General features: G+C 46.7%; 1 protein-coding gene across 1 annotated transcript in view; it reads left to right on the top strand.

The window, feature by feature from the left end:
* The window catches only part of PLXNA3 (plexin A3), a 560833-nt gene that overhangs the window by 452680 nt on the left and 95063 nt on the right, over positions 1-13090 (top strand). The window contains exons 11-12 of the mRNA XM_078664651.1: positions 4004-4100; positions 12757-12947. Of these exons, the coding sequence (XP_078520777.1) occupies positions 4004-4100; positions 12757-12947 (288 nt within the window). The remainder of the gene's footprint in view (positions 1-4003; positions 4101-12756; positions 12948-13090) is intronic.

Here is a 13090-nt window from a genome sequence, read left to right on the forward strand (position 1 = left end):
GACTCCATGTCCAGGTGAAGCTGGAGGAGGAGGAGCATGGGCCGCTCTACTTACTCATACCTGCTGCTGGCGACGGTCTTTACCGATTCCAACGCTTAGTCTCCGAATGATCCATCCACGAGCCCGTAGAGCCCGGCTTTGCACCGGGTGCATTTTCACTTCATAATGGACATTGCTCATGTTTACATTGGCATCTTGGGCTTTGCTGGGCACTGGCTGGTTTTACTTGTCTCCTTTGGCTTTGCTGGTCACTGGCTCGTTTTACTTGCCTCATTTAGCTTTGTTGGGTTTTAATTGTCTCCTTTGACTTGTTGGGCACTAGCTGGTTTTACTAGTGTCTCCTTTGATTTTGCGGGTACTGGCTGGTGTTACTTGTCCTGCTGGGCACTGGCTGGATTTACTTGGGTTTTTGGCTTTGGTGGGCACTGGCTGGTTTTACTTGGGTTTTTGGCTGTGGTGGGCACTGGCTGGTTTTACTTGGGTTTTTGGCTGTGGTGGGCACTGGCTGGTTTTACTTGGGTTTTTGGCTGTGGTGGGCACTGGCTGGTTTTACTTGGGTTTTTGGCTTTGGTGGGCACTGGCTTGTTTTACTTGGGTTTTTAGCTATGGTGGGCACTGGCTGCTTTTATTTGTGTCTCCTTTGACTTGCTGGGCACTAGCTGGTTTTACTGGTGTCTCCTTTGATTTTGCGGGTACTGGCTGGTGTTACTTGTCCTGCTGGGCACTGGCTGGTTTTACTTGGGTTTTTGGCTGTGGTGGGCACTGGCTGGTTTTACTTGGGTTTTTGGCTGTGGTGGGCACTGGCTGGTTTTACTTGGGTTTTTGGCTGTGGTGGGCACTGGCTGGTTTTACCTGGGTTTTTGGCTGTGGTGGGCACTGGCTGGTTTTACTTGGGTTTTTTGCTGTGGTGGGCACTGGCTGGTTTTACTTGGGTTTTTGGCTTTGGTGGGCACTGGCTGGTTTTACTTGGGTTTTTAGCTTTGGTGGGCACTGGCTGCTTTTATTTGTGCCTCCTTTGACTTGCTGGGCACTAGCTGGTTTTACTGGTGTCTCCTTTGATTTTGCGGGTACTGGCTGGTGTTACTTGTCCTGCTGGGCACTGGCTGGATTTACTTGGGTTTTTTGCTGTGGTGGGCACTGGCTGGTTTTACTTGGGTTTTTGGCTGTGGTGGGCACTGGCTGGTTTTACTTGGGTTTTTGGCTTTGGTGGGCACTGGCTGGTTTTACTTGGGTTTTTAGCTTTGGTGGGCACTGGCTGCTTTTATTTGTGCCTTCTTTGACTTTGCTGTGCACTGGTTGGGTTTACGTGTGGCTGCTTTGGCTTTGATGGGCACTGGCTGTTTTTTCCGTTGATTTTTCTGGACACTGGCTGGCTTTACTTGTGTTTTTCGGCTTTGCTGGGCACTGGCTGGTTTTACTTGTCTCCTCTGGCTTTCCTGGACACTGGTTGGTTTTGCTTGTGTCTCCTTTGGCTTTCCTGGACACTGGCTGGTTTTGCTTGTGTCTCCTTTGATTTTTCTGGACACTGGCTGGTTTTACTTGTGTCACGTTTGGCTTTGCTGGTCACTAGCTGTATTTACTCGTGTCCATTGGCTTTACTTGACACTGGATTATTACACAATTGTCTCCACTTGCTTTGTTGAACACTGGCTCATTTTATTTGGGTCTCCTTTGTTTCTGTTGGGACACTGGCTGATTTTGCTCGTCTCATTGATCTTTGCTGGACACTGGCTGATTTTGCTCGTCTCATTGATCTTTGCTGGACACTGGCTGATTTGAATTGCCTTCGTTGGCTTTGCTGGACCGTGTTTGATTTTACTCGTGTCTACTTTGGCCGTGAATATTTTACATTGGTCTCCCATGACTTTACTGTCCGCTGAATTAATATTTGTGTGTTATTTAGGTTTTCTGGGCATTGACTGATTATGCCTTTGTTTCCTTCTGCTGTGATTTCTTTACCTTGCCATTCCATGACACGGCTAGCTTGGCAGTTGTTGTGGATTTTTCCTTGGGTCATGGTTTTATCTAAGGTGCTTAAGCTCTGTTCTCCAGGACCCAAAGATGAGAAGATGTCCTATGTGTTGGCAAGGAATAACTTGGGGCTCCCCTTCCACTTGTGTCTCCTGGCAGCAGGCGTTCTTGGGCAGAGCCTTGGCTGCATTTCTCTTCCTTGGGCAAGAACTGTGCTCTACATGTGTCGTGGTTATGAAGTGTGTTGTCGGTGTCACTCCTGGCTGTGTCGAAGTGTACGGTACATCCTCATTAGGTATAGATGTTCCCGATCGAAAGCTGCAGATGATGCATTGATTACTCGTCTGTTGTCCAATCTCTTCTTTGGGGTTGGCCATCACTCCATCGCCCCATAATGTCCTTACTGTCCCGTGGCCAGTACAGCTTCGGGCAGGTCAAGCACGAGTGTGGAATTGAGGTAAGTGGTGGTTTTGCAGCATGAATCCTTTTTTGCATTCACATGCTGTGCATTATTCCACCATCAAGTGGTTGGGTCTGGAATTGTCTGTTTCCTTTTTTTCGTGGGCGTCGTCAACCACCATTTTGTGCTAGGTCCATCCCTTGTGTGACGTCAGCCGGCGCCCCGGAAGCGACAGACTCCTGACCGAAGACGAATAACATCAACATTCCCAATCAAGTCGAGATGAAAAGGCTCCCAAGCTCTCAAGGCCATTGGATAAGCAGGAGTCTGACCCACTTCCGGTACAAAATGGAGGTCTGACTTTATTGGAAAGACATGTTGTGGTTGCTGAGAATGACTCCGCGCCAACAGCAACATCCATCCTGCTCAGCATACACTCCAGCTGCAAAACCACCCATTCGACGACGACGTGTGACTTCCCGGCCTAAGCCGAGCAGCAAAGACTGGAACAATTACTGGTCCAGGGTCACATGCTGAGCATTATTCTGCAATCTAGTGGATGATCTGGCAGTGGGTCTGTGTCTCCAAAGTGTTCCGGTTCAGCTTGACGGCGCACCTGGGACGCATTGAAAATATGCATAACGCGGCCTTTGGATCCATAATTCTTGTTCACTTCTTGCTGTTCTGCTTTGTGCATCAGTCCACCTTCTAGGAAGTGCTTCCTTTGGAAAGCCAGAAGGACTGTTTTACATCTGAAAGTACATTCAATCATTAAGCTGTTAGTCACATGCTGCTCTTTATCTCCTGTGTGCATTCAGTATCTAAAGCGATATTGTTTGCTCATTCGATTGTCCGGCTTGGCAAGCCATTCAGTCTGGTTTTATTGTGCTATTCGGCTTTCATGCAGATAACCCGCAAACCGCATCTGCACATGCCTACTTGTGGCCGAGTCAGCAAACACAAGCCGGTCCTGTTGGATTTGCCAATGCTTGCTACTTTGGGCGTCAACATGCTGTGTTAGTGTTCATATAGGGTTTGGAAGGTGCACTCCAAAAAAAATATAATTAACGCCAACAAAGTTCGTGATGTAAAGTAATTCTTCTTTTTTTCTCTTTAATAAGTTCGTTTTCATAAGATACAAAGGCACAGCCAACGCGTTTCGTTCCCTTTCGTGCCGTGGGAACTTCGTCAGGACTCAAGCGGATAGCATCCGTATATGATGATCCGAAATACAAAAAACCAATGGCGGTCACCGTTAATGTGGGGAATATCACCTCTGTTTCAAAATTGAGAATATATTTCCTGAGTTTGGCCGTTCGCTATAAGTTGCGGCATATATAGTACCCCGCCAGGCACATCCGATAGATAAGAGTTCCTTAGTACTTCGCGCAGTGTCAGTTAAGTGTCGATATTGACGGGATTGAGTGTCGGACTCGAAACACGTCAGTTCGCGTGTTCCAGTGATGCCTGGACCTTAGTCGGCGATTTTCAACACCGCCCGTGATAAGGCAGTCAGCTGTATCTTAGAGACTCGTTCCATCCACTGTGTTAGTGTGCATATGCAGGTGAAAGAGGTGAGGCGGAGTGTCTCAAAACTGACTATTAATAACCGTTTCTTGTCTTTTCTTGCAGTACGTTTATGAAGGGGATGAATCCGGCGATATCTCGGTGGACTTCTCCATCGTGTGGGACGGAGACTTCTACATCGACAAACCAGCCAATTTCAGAGGTACGTTGGTCTCACCTTGCCATCAGACCCCCGATTCTACGCAGACTTGCATAGATGTGAGTGGAACAAAGATCCTGACCGGTGTGGGGTGCCACCGTGGAAATCTATTAAGTATAATGGGGTGACCCTGTAACCCTCAGAACCTGGGCGGGTAGTTAAACAGTAATGTTATGTTATGTTATATGTTTGCTTATAACGCGCACTAATAGTCAAGACTGTCCTGGCGTGGGAGAAGAGTCAAATATCAGCTAAAAGAAAGCAAGTGGTCTACATATTTTGCCTAAATAGGAAAGTTTTTAGATGTTTTTTAAAATATGTGAGGCTTGTCGTATGTCTAAGATGGTCGGGGAGGTTATTCCATAGCTGGGCGGCTCTAACCACTAGGGATTTACCCCCGAGACGAGCTCTCTTGAATCTTGAATCTGGTCCTGTCGTGGAAATCTAAGCCACATGCACACTTTCCAAAGCTTCAGACATCAGTGTTCTGAATTTAATGGCAAGACGCTTCAAGGGTAGCCAAAAAGCCCCAATGAGTAAGAAAGATAAATGCCGCAGACACCTGGCAAGATGGGCAACAGGTACACCTTACTGAAAGATGAATCTCTGTACCTCACCTTAAAAGGGGACTTGTTGTCACTACTGCAAAAGTACCACCAACAATGGCAGACTTGGGTATCGTGAAGCCCAGGCATCCGGGGCGCGGGGTGTTTATGCCACATCCTGCAAGAGGTAGCAGGCTTCGACGGCTCTGCGTGTTTCTAGCCATGCCCAGTCTGTGGTCCAGCGTGCTACTCGCCAACAAAGCGTTTCAACACCTCATCAGGGTTACAAGCGCTATATAAATGCAAACCTTTTTTTTCCTTCTATCCCTCCACTATCCTCCTCACTCCAAATAACTGGCTAATATCCACCACTCAATTTACTTTCATATTTCTCCATACTAATTCACCACTTATCCTTTATGGGTTTCCGGAGTAGCGTGCTACTTGCCAAAAAAAGGGCTTCAACACCCCATCAGGGGTTAGAAGCGCTATATAAATACAAACCTTTTTTTCCTCCTCTATCCTTCTGCTATCTTTCCGAATCCAAATAACTGACTAACCTATCCACCACTTAAAATGTACTTGCATGTTTCACTATACTAATCACCACTTAAAATGTACTTGCATGTTTCACTATACTAATTCAGCACTAATCCTCTATGGGTCCCGGAGTAGCGTGCTACTCGCCGAAAAAGTGCTTCGACGCCTCGTCAGGGCTAGTAAGCGCTATACAAGTGCAATTACAATACAATCTCCTTTAACCTCTCTACTAAAGACACCGCCTGGTGAATGCAGTAGGTTCCCCCTTTTTTCCTTGACCCCTTCTCCCTCTCTGCTGCCCTCTTTATAGCCTCACCAGCACCCCTCCCAGTAGATTTGGCCCTCCTCTCACCACTCTGCCACAGAAGGCGTCTCTTCTGTACTTGAGACCTTCCTGCTGTCTGTAGGAGGCAGATGCCTCTAAAGATCTGCCCAAGCTGCAGTTCTCTCCTCTCCTGACTCCTGTATTGTCCTCAGAAGACCCATCCCCCGACCTCACACCTGCAACCTCTTTACTAGTTCCCTAGACTGTCCTTGCCCCCAGTAGACTGCCCTCTACTGTTTACAGACCTACTTATCTGTCACCTCCAGGGCTGTACTCTACACCTTACTGCGACCAGTGACTTTTCTATAGAGAGATCCCTGTAGAGTCGAAACCTACATCAGGGCCCCCGACCACCTACTGGGAACTGTCCGTCGTAAAATGTAAATATAAAAAATGTAAATCTGTATTTTTAAAGCGCAAACTACTCACCCTTACGGGTCTCAAGGCGCTGGGGGCCATCGTGGAAATTAAGTGAGCTATTGCCCAGAGTCACATGGTGCTGAGCTGAGCTGCCGCCGGGGATCGAACCGTGAACCCTGTGCTCCGAAGTCAGCTGCCCTGGCCACTGCACCACACCTCTCCACTCGTAGACACCGGGGGAGGGTTTTCTTCTACCCCAAGGCCCTATGGCATCGGGGTCTGACCCGCCCACAGGATAACTAAAAGCATGTAGCTTCAGCCTGTGTTAACAATTGGGTCACTTCTACTCGGCCTCGAAGCACTCTGCTGCCTGGCCGTGGGCACTGGGCTGGGAGATATCCGAATCAATATGCTTTTATCTCCGAGCATTAGACCATGTGGCCGTCTCTTCGGCTTGTCGTGGATTGGTGGGTCCCTTGTTGGAGGCAGACCTGGGAGATGCGTCTGTCGCAAGGGCTAAAGTTTAAGTGGACTAGACCCACAAGCCAGTCTGCCCTACAGCCCACCATGTTATGTTATAGGTATTTCTAAAGTGCGACGATTACCCAAGGGTGTCCTGGCGCTAGCTACTTCTCCTCTGAGCATTGAAATAGTAGCCAAAATTACAGGTTAAAGAGCCAGGTCTTTAATCCCTTTCTAAGGAGGTCAGTGGCATTTCTCCGATGGAAGGAAATGCATGCTGGCCAAGGGCAGACCTATTCGCTTTGACAATGCTTCTTCAGACTATTTTCTTCCTGCTTGAAACTCTCTTGGCCACCAGCCTTAAACCCTTGCAGGAGGTCCTGCATTTACTCGAGGGGGGTGTCTGGTCGGTGTTTGGGGGTCTCATTGGGCCGGCAGCTCTATCGATGCGAGAGACTTTGACTAGATTCCGAGACTTTTCAACGTAAACCTCTGTTATCGAAGATGGGCACTACTCTAATGCTGGTCAGCATTACGTATAGTGCAAATAGAGCCGCTAATGAGATAGTGTTCCTGAGCAGTGGTGAAGTAAACTATGAGCATCGAATCTGCTGTGGACTCTTCAGAACTTTAAGGAAATCCTCAGCACTCGTCTGTAGTGTATCTAAACATTTATCTGCACATTGCATGCATAAATATTAACGCAGTATTTTGAGTTTCTTGTTTTTCTTTCTTTATTCTTATGTTTCTCTTCAACTGACACGTGTTTCGTCGCATACACTGGGAAACCATCCCGCGAGTTTCTCAAGGTTCTACAATCTTTGTTATATTCTTTTCTTATGTGGTGATAATTCCTATCGAATCGAGAGTCACTGCTTCTGGACTACTTTGGTGACGGAGCTGTATGTACAAGCTAGTGGTTTGGTCAGACGAAGACCTTTCCTGAATGAAGAACCGATTTTAAAGCAGAAGACAGATATGTTACCATTTGTGGGTTGGAATTATCACCAAGAAAAGAATATGCCAAAGATTGTAGAGCCTTGAGGAAGTCATGGGATGATTTCCCAGTGTATGCGACGAAACTCGTGTCGGCTGAAGAGAAACTATAAGAATAAAGAAAGAAAAACAAGAAACTCAAAATACTTTGTTAATATTTATGCATGCAATGTGCAGATAAATGTTTAGATACGCCACAGACGTGTGCTGAGGATTTCCTTCGTGTATTCAGTGGCCTTGGCCGCAATTTTGGGGGAGGTTGGTGGTGCTCCTCACCTTACAGCACCGTTCAGAATTTAGGATCTATTGAAACTAATATATGTGCGATTTTTCCTTGAGTGGCGCCGTTTCACCTAGCTCAACACCACTGTCCGTTCAACGGTCTTCCAGAACTTTGCTTTGTAAACTTCATTGCATCCCGACAGCTCATGAATTACTTGTGATCGTGAAATTGGCAAACCATTCTGCACAGCATCGGTATTTGTACAAAAGGTCTAATGACAAGTATCCTGGGATCAATGCAACCCTCTTAGAGACTCATTCTTTCTGAATTATAGAGTGGTCGGATGATATTCAATAATTCACTAAGTAGTATAGATGGTGAGGTTCAGCTTGGGCAGTTCCATCATTCATATCCGTCAGGGGGGGTGTTTGACCACGAGCAGCCGGAACCGATCGAGGCGGCTGCGATAACCCTATACGGCTCAGACATATAGACTAGACCTTGCATAACGGCTAGGAGCACTGCGCAAAGGGGCCTCAACTGAGCACCTTTTTTAAGTTGACAACTTGTGCTCTGACTCTTGTCAACAGATCCTGCCAAATGCAGCATAAACTGTCCGCGCGGGCGGTTATACGGAGAAGTTTGAGTAAGTCCCTCTCGTCCACCAACCACAGCTACTCTTTCCGGACTCGAACCCGAGGAATCAGCATTCGTCATCCCAATAACCAGCTGCCTTACATACTACTGGAGTAGTAATGGTGCATGCAAAACACTGGGCAGCAAGCCTTGGTTTAACTGCATGAATGGGTTCTATGTTTACGTGCCGTACATTGCCTGGCCATCACAAGGTTGAGTAAAAAACTGCTACTTATATGAATTTATCTGACAAACAACTAAATCCTTGCGCAGCAAGTGGGGCTCATTTCGAGACGACAGTTCTGATCCCTTTTTCTACTGTAAATGTCCTTATTTGTATTTTGATCTTTAGAGATGTTCTGCACCGATATGTAGTATTCAAATGAGAGTTCCCCCACAATCTCTCTCAGCCATTGAGTTGAGAAAGTGAACAAAACCTAAGCTCTAGGAGAGATGTCTTCAGTGAGGGCAACGCATGCTTTCCTTTGCCTGGCTCCAGTCACAGACCCCGCTTCCTAGTCCAAGTTTACATTTCAGGTGGTTGTGCGCCCTACCAGGAAACCAATATCTTTCAACCAGATGAAGCGCCTGGGGAAACACAGAAGTACAGAGCCTCTCAGTTGAAGATAAAATCCAAAAATGTACATATCTTTTATTGTTATGCATTCTCCAGATGCTCAGAAATTGAGTCTGAATATTCATGTGATGTAAGGGTGCATGAGGCAAGCTCTTGCTGCTCGCCTCTTCACACCTTGCAGATATCGGCTTTCACAGAAAGTTATGAAGTTTGTCTGGCAGATGGCCCTGACGTCAACTTAAGATGCTGAGATGGTTGTAGCAGGCCGCAACATTACCGAGTTTGTATGTAAATCACGCCTCTGAGCTTCAGGCCCCAGCTAGCAGTGTGCTCCTTGGCACAGTTGTTTGTGTCCCCACATCTGGCGCAAAAGTGAGTAAAACAGTTATGGTTGAGTTTAGGCATGTTATTGGGTCTGGAGGCTTTCTTAGACTTATCTACAAGTAAAAAAAAAATGTAAATGTAAATGTAGTACTTGTATAGCGCACGTATCACCCCCGAAGGGGTCTCAAGGCGCTTGTACGCATACCGCTGTGGAACCCTTCCTGGTTTTTCCCTGTGAAGTGCCCACTCCTGGGCACCCCCAAGGTGAAGTCAGGCATCCCAGCGCTGTTGGGGCCGTTGTGGAGATTAAGCAAGCTATTGCCCAGAGTTGCAGAGTGGGACCCATGATTAGAATAGGCACCGAGGCGAGAATGATCAGGTCCGAGCAAATTGAGCCCAAGACCCGCCGAGGCGGAAATTGAACCCTGGTCCCGGGCCAGACCTCTGCATCAGGGTCTGCCGCTCTAACCATTGAGCCACACCTCCCCACTTGAGCCACACTTCGCCACAGCCACACTTCTCATCCAGACTTCACGGGCTTCACACGTAGGATTGAGGTAGCCCTCGAACAAGGGCTGTCGCATTCAACCTCCAGTAGTTTAGGTAGGCTTACCTTCCTTAGACGTTGCTGATCTGCATTTCCTTGTTGGGGGCGGACTTTCCAACGCAACAGAGGTCCTAGCTTTAAAAGTTTGTATGTACAGCACCCATACTGCGAAGCACTCCGCCTTCCGATCTTGCGAATGGCGGTTCATCTTCCTCCACCAGCTTCCTCCTAGCTGGATTCTGCTCCTCTGTTGTGCTTCACAAATGACCACTTGATTGCTTCCCTCTGTCACCACACTTGTCTCCCAGATCTCCTGCTTTAGTCGTCTCTACTCCAGTTAGAGGGGACGGTGGATGAAAGACGATGGAGTTGAATGCTCTATGGCCACCGTCTTTCTTCCCTTCACCACCAAACTGAGGACAGGTACCATTGTCGGCCAAAACCAGAATACTCACCACCTTAGCCTGCAGCTGACCTTTAATATATGCTGGGTCTGAAGGGGAAGCTTTATATTTTTTCTCTATACGAGGGTTAATGACCCGGGTACTGACTGGGTCTGTGAAGACTTCAGGAGCATGCTTAATCACTCCTTTAAGCATTGGTAAAATGGATGAGGACCTTTGTGCATTATCAAAGGTATCCATTAGCCTGCAGCTGACCATTGCAAGCCTCCATCGCGCCACACCTTACTGCTCCATTTCACGGTCGCCATCTCCTGCAATTTGTATGCATAGTAGCCTCCTGTTTTGTACCACATACTTACTTACTTCATACCAAACAGCGTTTTACCAAGAGCAACAGTGACTATCCGCAGGATCAACAAAACCGTGTTCCTAACAAAGCGTGTGTATGTTTACTTCATGGGAGGCTTCCATCACCAGTGCATGTTGAATCCAGTTTAAAAGCTCTGCTTGGATCCTTCAAAACATTGTTGGCTCAGTTTTAAAGCTCTCCTCCTCCACCACATTTTAATCCAAGTGTTAAAGCTCTGCTCAGTCAACACATTTTAAATCCAGTTGAAAAGCTCTGCTTGGCTCCTTCAAACAATTTTAAGCCCAGTTTTAAGCTCTGCTCGTGTCCTTCAACGCATTTTAAACCCAGTGTTAAAGCTATGCTCGGCTCCTCACAGACACTTAAAAAAACACATATAATCACTGTTGGCACTGTACACCAGGCCCTATCTGTGAAGATCGTGCAAGAGGGTACTCTGTGTTCTTATTGCCGGCTTGCAGAGACATCTGAAAAAGGATAGTGTGGTGCCTAGTGTCACATGTGGCTTGATTTAGCATTTTATTGCCAAAAAAAGCCCTCAATTTCTTTACTATTTGTATAAATCTTGGAACTTTACCGAAGCTGACGTTACCATATGTCGATCTTTTTTTTGCTAATTTTTGGTGATCAACATTTTACTTTGGAAGTTTGAGACCGTTAACAGGCATTCGAGGGAATAGACTATCTTAGTTTGCCTCCTCGTACAAAACCAAACATATCAAGCCATAAGGGTCTGATCATCTTTAGATCTACCCACGTCACATGTGGAGAAAGACAGTTGCCCCTGGGCAGTGGTAATAAAGGCCTCTTGTATCTTGTTGCAGCAATGTAACTTGAACAGGAGGGCAGCCTTATGACCCCTGAATTCCACTTCTTTGTCCTTGATACAAGAGGGAGCAGGTCTTGTCCTTCAGGGCTCCTCTCAGTTCACAGACAGCTGGTTCAGTTCTCTTCTTTTCTTCCTCAGGTTCCAGCAGTGTTCTGAAATGGGTGCCTGGAGGTGCCACATTTATGTCTGGCACAAGCTAGTGGGTGGGAGTGAGTCCTGGGTATGTCCTAACCAATGGTGTAAAAGTTCCTGGTTTCAACCCTACCCTCTTCTGGTATTTCAAGATTACAAAAGTCTTAGGCCACACTAAATGTTGCCTCTAGGAGTGTATGTGGAAGTGTACTTTTGGTAACACAATTGTCCTCCCACATCTAACGTCAAAATCCAGCTTGAATTAGTCATTGTAGCCACAATAAACTCAGAGGCATAAATCTGGTAGGATAAAAGCAGGGATTTCCAGCAACCAAAGACTGGATACACAAGAATAGTCTTGACACTGTGTTTCTTTCCTTTCAAATGCACCCCAAAGTAAGTGTTATATGTAAACCCCACAGACCTGTCAAGCAGGCTTTGTTGGAGAGCAAATTAAAATTAGCCTCCGGGAGCTTCAGGTAGAGAAAAGGTAACTTTCTAAATGTTAATTTTCCTTAATATTTATTAATAATCTCACTTCACCATTCAATTGTATTTATAATAACTATTAAAAATAGTTGTTTAGTTATTTTCTAGCTATTTGCATTCCCAAGATACAGTAATGTAATATTGCATCCCAGTGTTTCTCTATGGGCCAGCCAGCCCTTCCACTGTGAAAATAGCTTGAGGTACTAGTTACTGTAAAGAGACATTAACTTTACATTTCTACAGGTCCTACTTTTAAATACCACACACCCTGCCTTGTGGGGGTACAAGCCCTACCTAGAAGCGACTTATTAATATCTAAAAGGGAGGTTTTAACCTGTCAAAATTGGTTTATTTTGATGGTGGAGTTACAGTTTTTACACTGCTGCAAGTCTGGGGGCAGTGGTAGGCCTGAAGCCATGTTTGCACTGCCCCTGTAGTGGATGGCACAATAGATGCTGCAGTTCTCTAGTGGCATCTAACATCCAGGCCCTGGTACATTTTGTACCATATACTGGGGACTTGTAGCCAAGTTAAACATACTAGTTAGGAATATGCCAGTTCAACCATGTTTAAACGGGGAGCACAAGCTCTTTACTCCTGGTTAGCAGAGGTAAAGTGCACAGAGTTCTGAAGCAAACACAAATATAGGGTCCAGCAAAAGAAAATACCTGGGGTGACAAAACAGAAAAGGTGGATTTCCTAAAGTCTGTGATATCAATACCTTTTGGAGTCTTGCCTCATTTGTTTGCATGAGATTCAAACCCCTGCCTTTGGTGCTGATGCCCACCTGTCCTCACTATACCATATGCTGGTTCTAAGAGTAGGATAACGGAGGGGGCGCAGCATGAGTTTATGGATGACCGCACCACCCTAACTTTGATTCTGTCGTCTCTCTTACCCCAGCCCTGCTGTACAAGTGCCCTGCCCAGCGGAAGAGCTGCGGCCTGTGCCTGAAGGCTGACCCTCGCTTCGACTGCGGCTGGTGCGTCACGGAGGGCAGGTGCCTGCTTCAACAGGACTGTCCCACACCCAAGGCCAACTGGATGCAACTGAGCAAGCGGAACACCCGCTGCAGCAACCCGCGTGTGGCCCAGGTAAGGCCTGACCGTCTACCTTGTGTCTGTAAAGTGTGGGGGCGCGGTCTGGGCAGATTACGTTTTTTGTGGGAGGTGCTGTTTAGCAGGTTCATGGGGTGCTTTGAGTACTAGTTGTACTAACTAGTACAGACATGCAGAAA

This window comes from Lissotriton helveticus, chromosome 10 (genome assembly GCF_964261635.1).
Source record: "Lissotriton helveticus chromosome 10, aLisHel1.1, whole genome shotgun sequence".
NCBI classification, from domain to species: domain Eukaryota; kingdom Metazoa; phylum Chordata; class Amphibia; order Caudata; family Salamandridae; genus Lissotriton; species Lissotriton helveticus.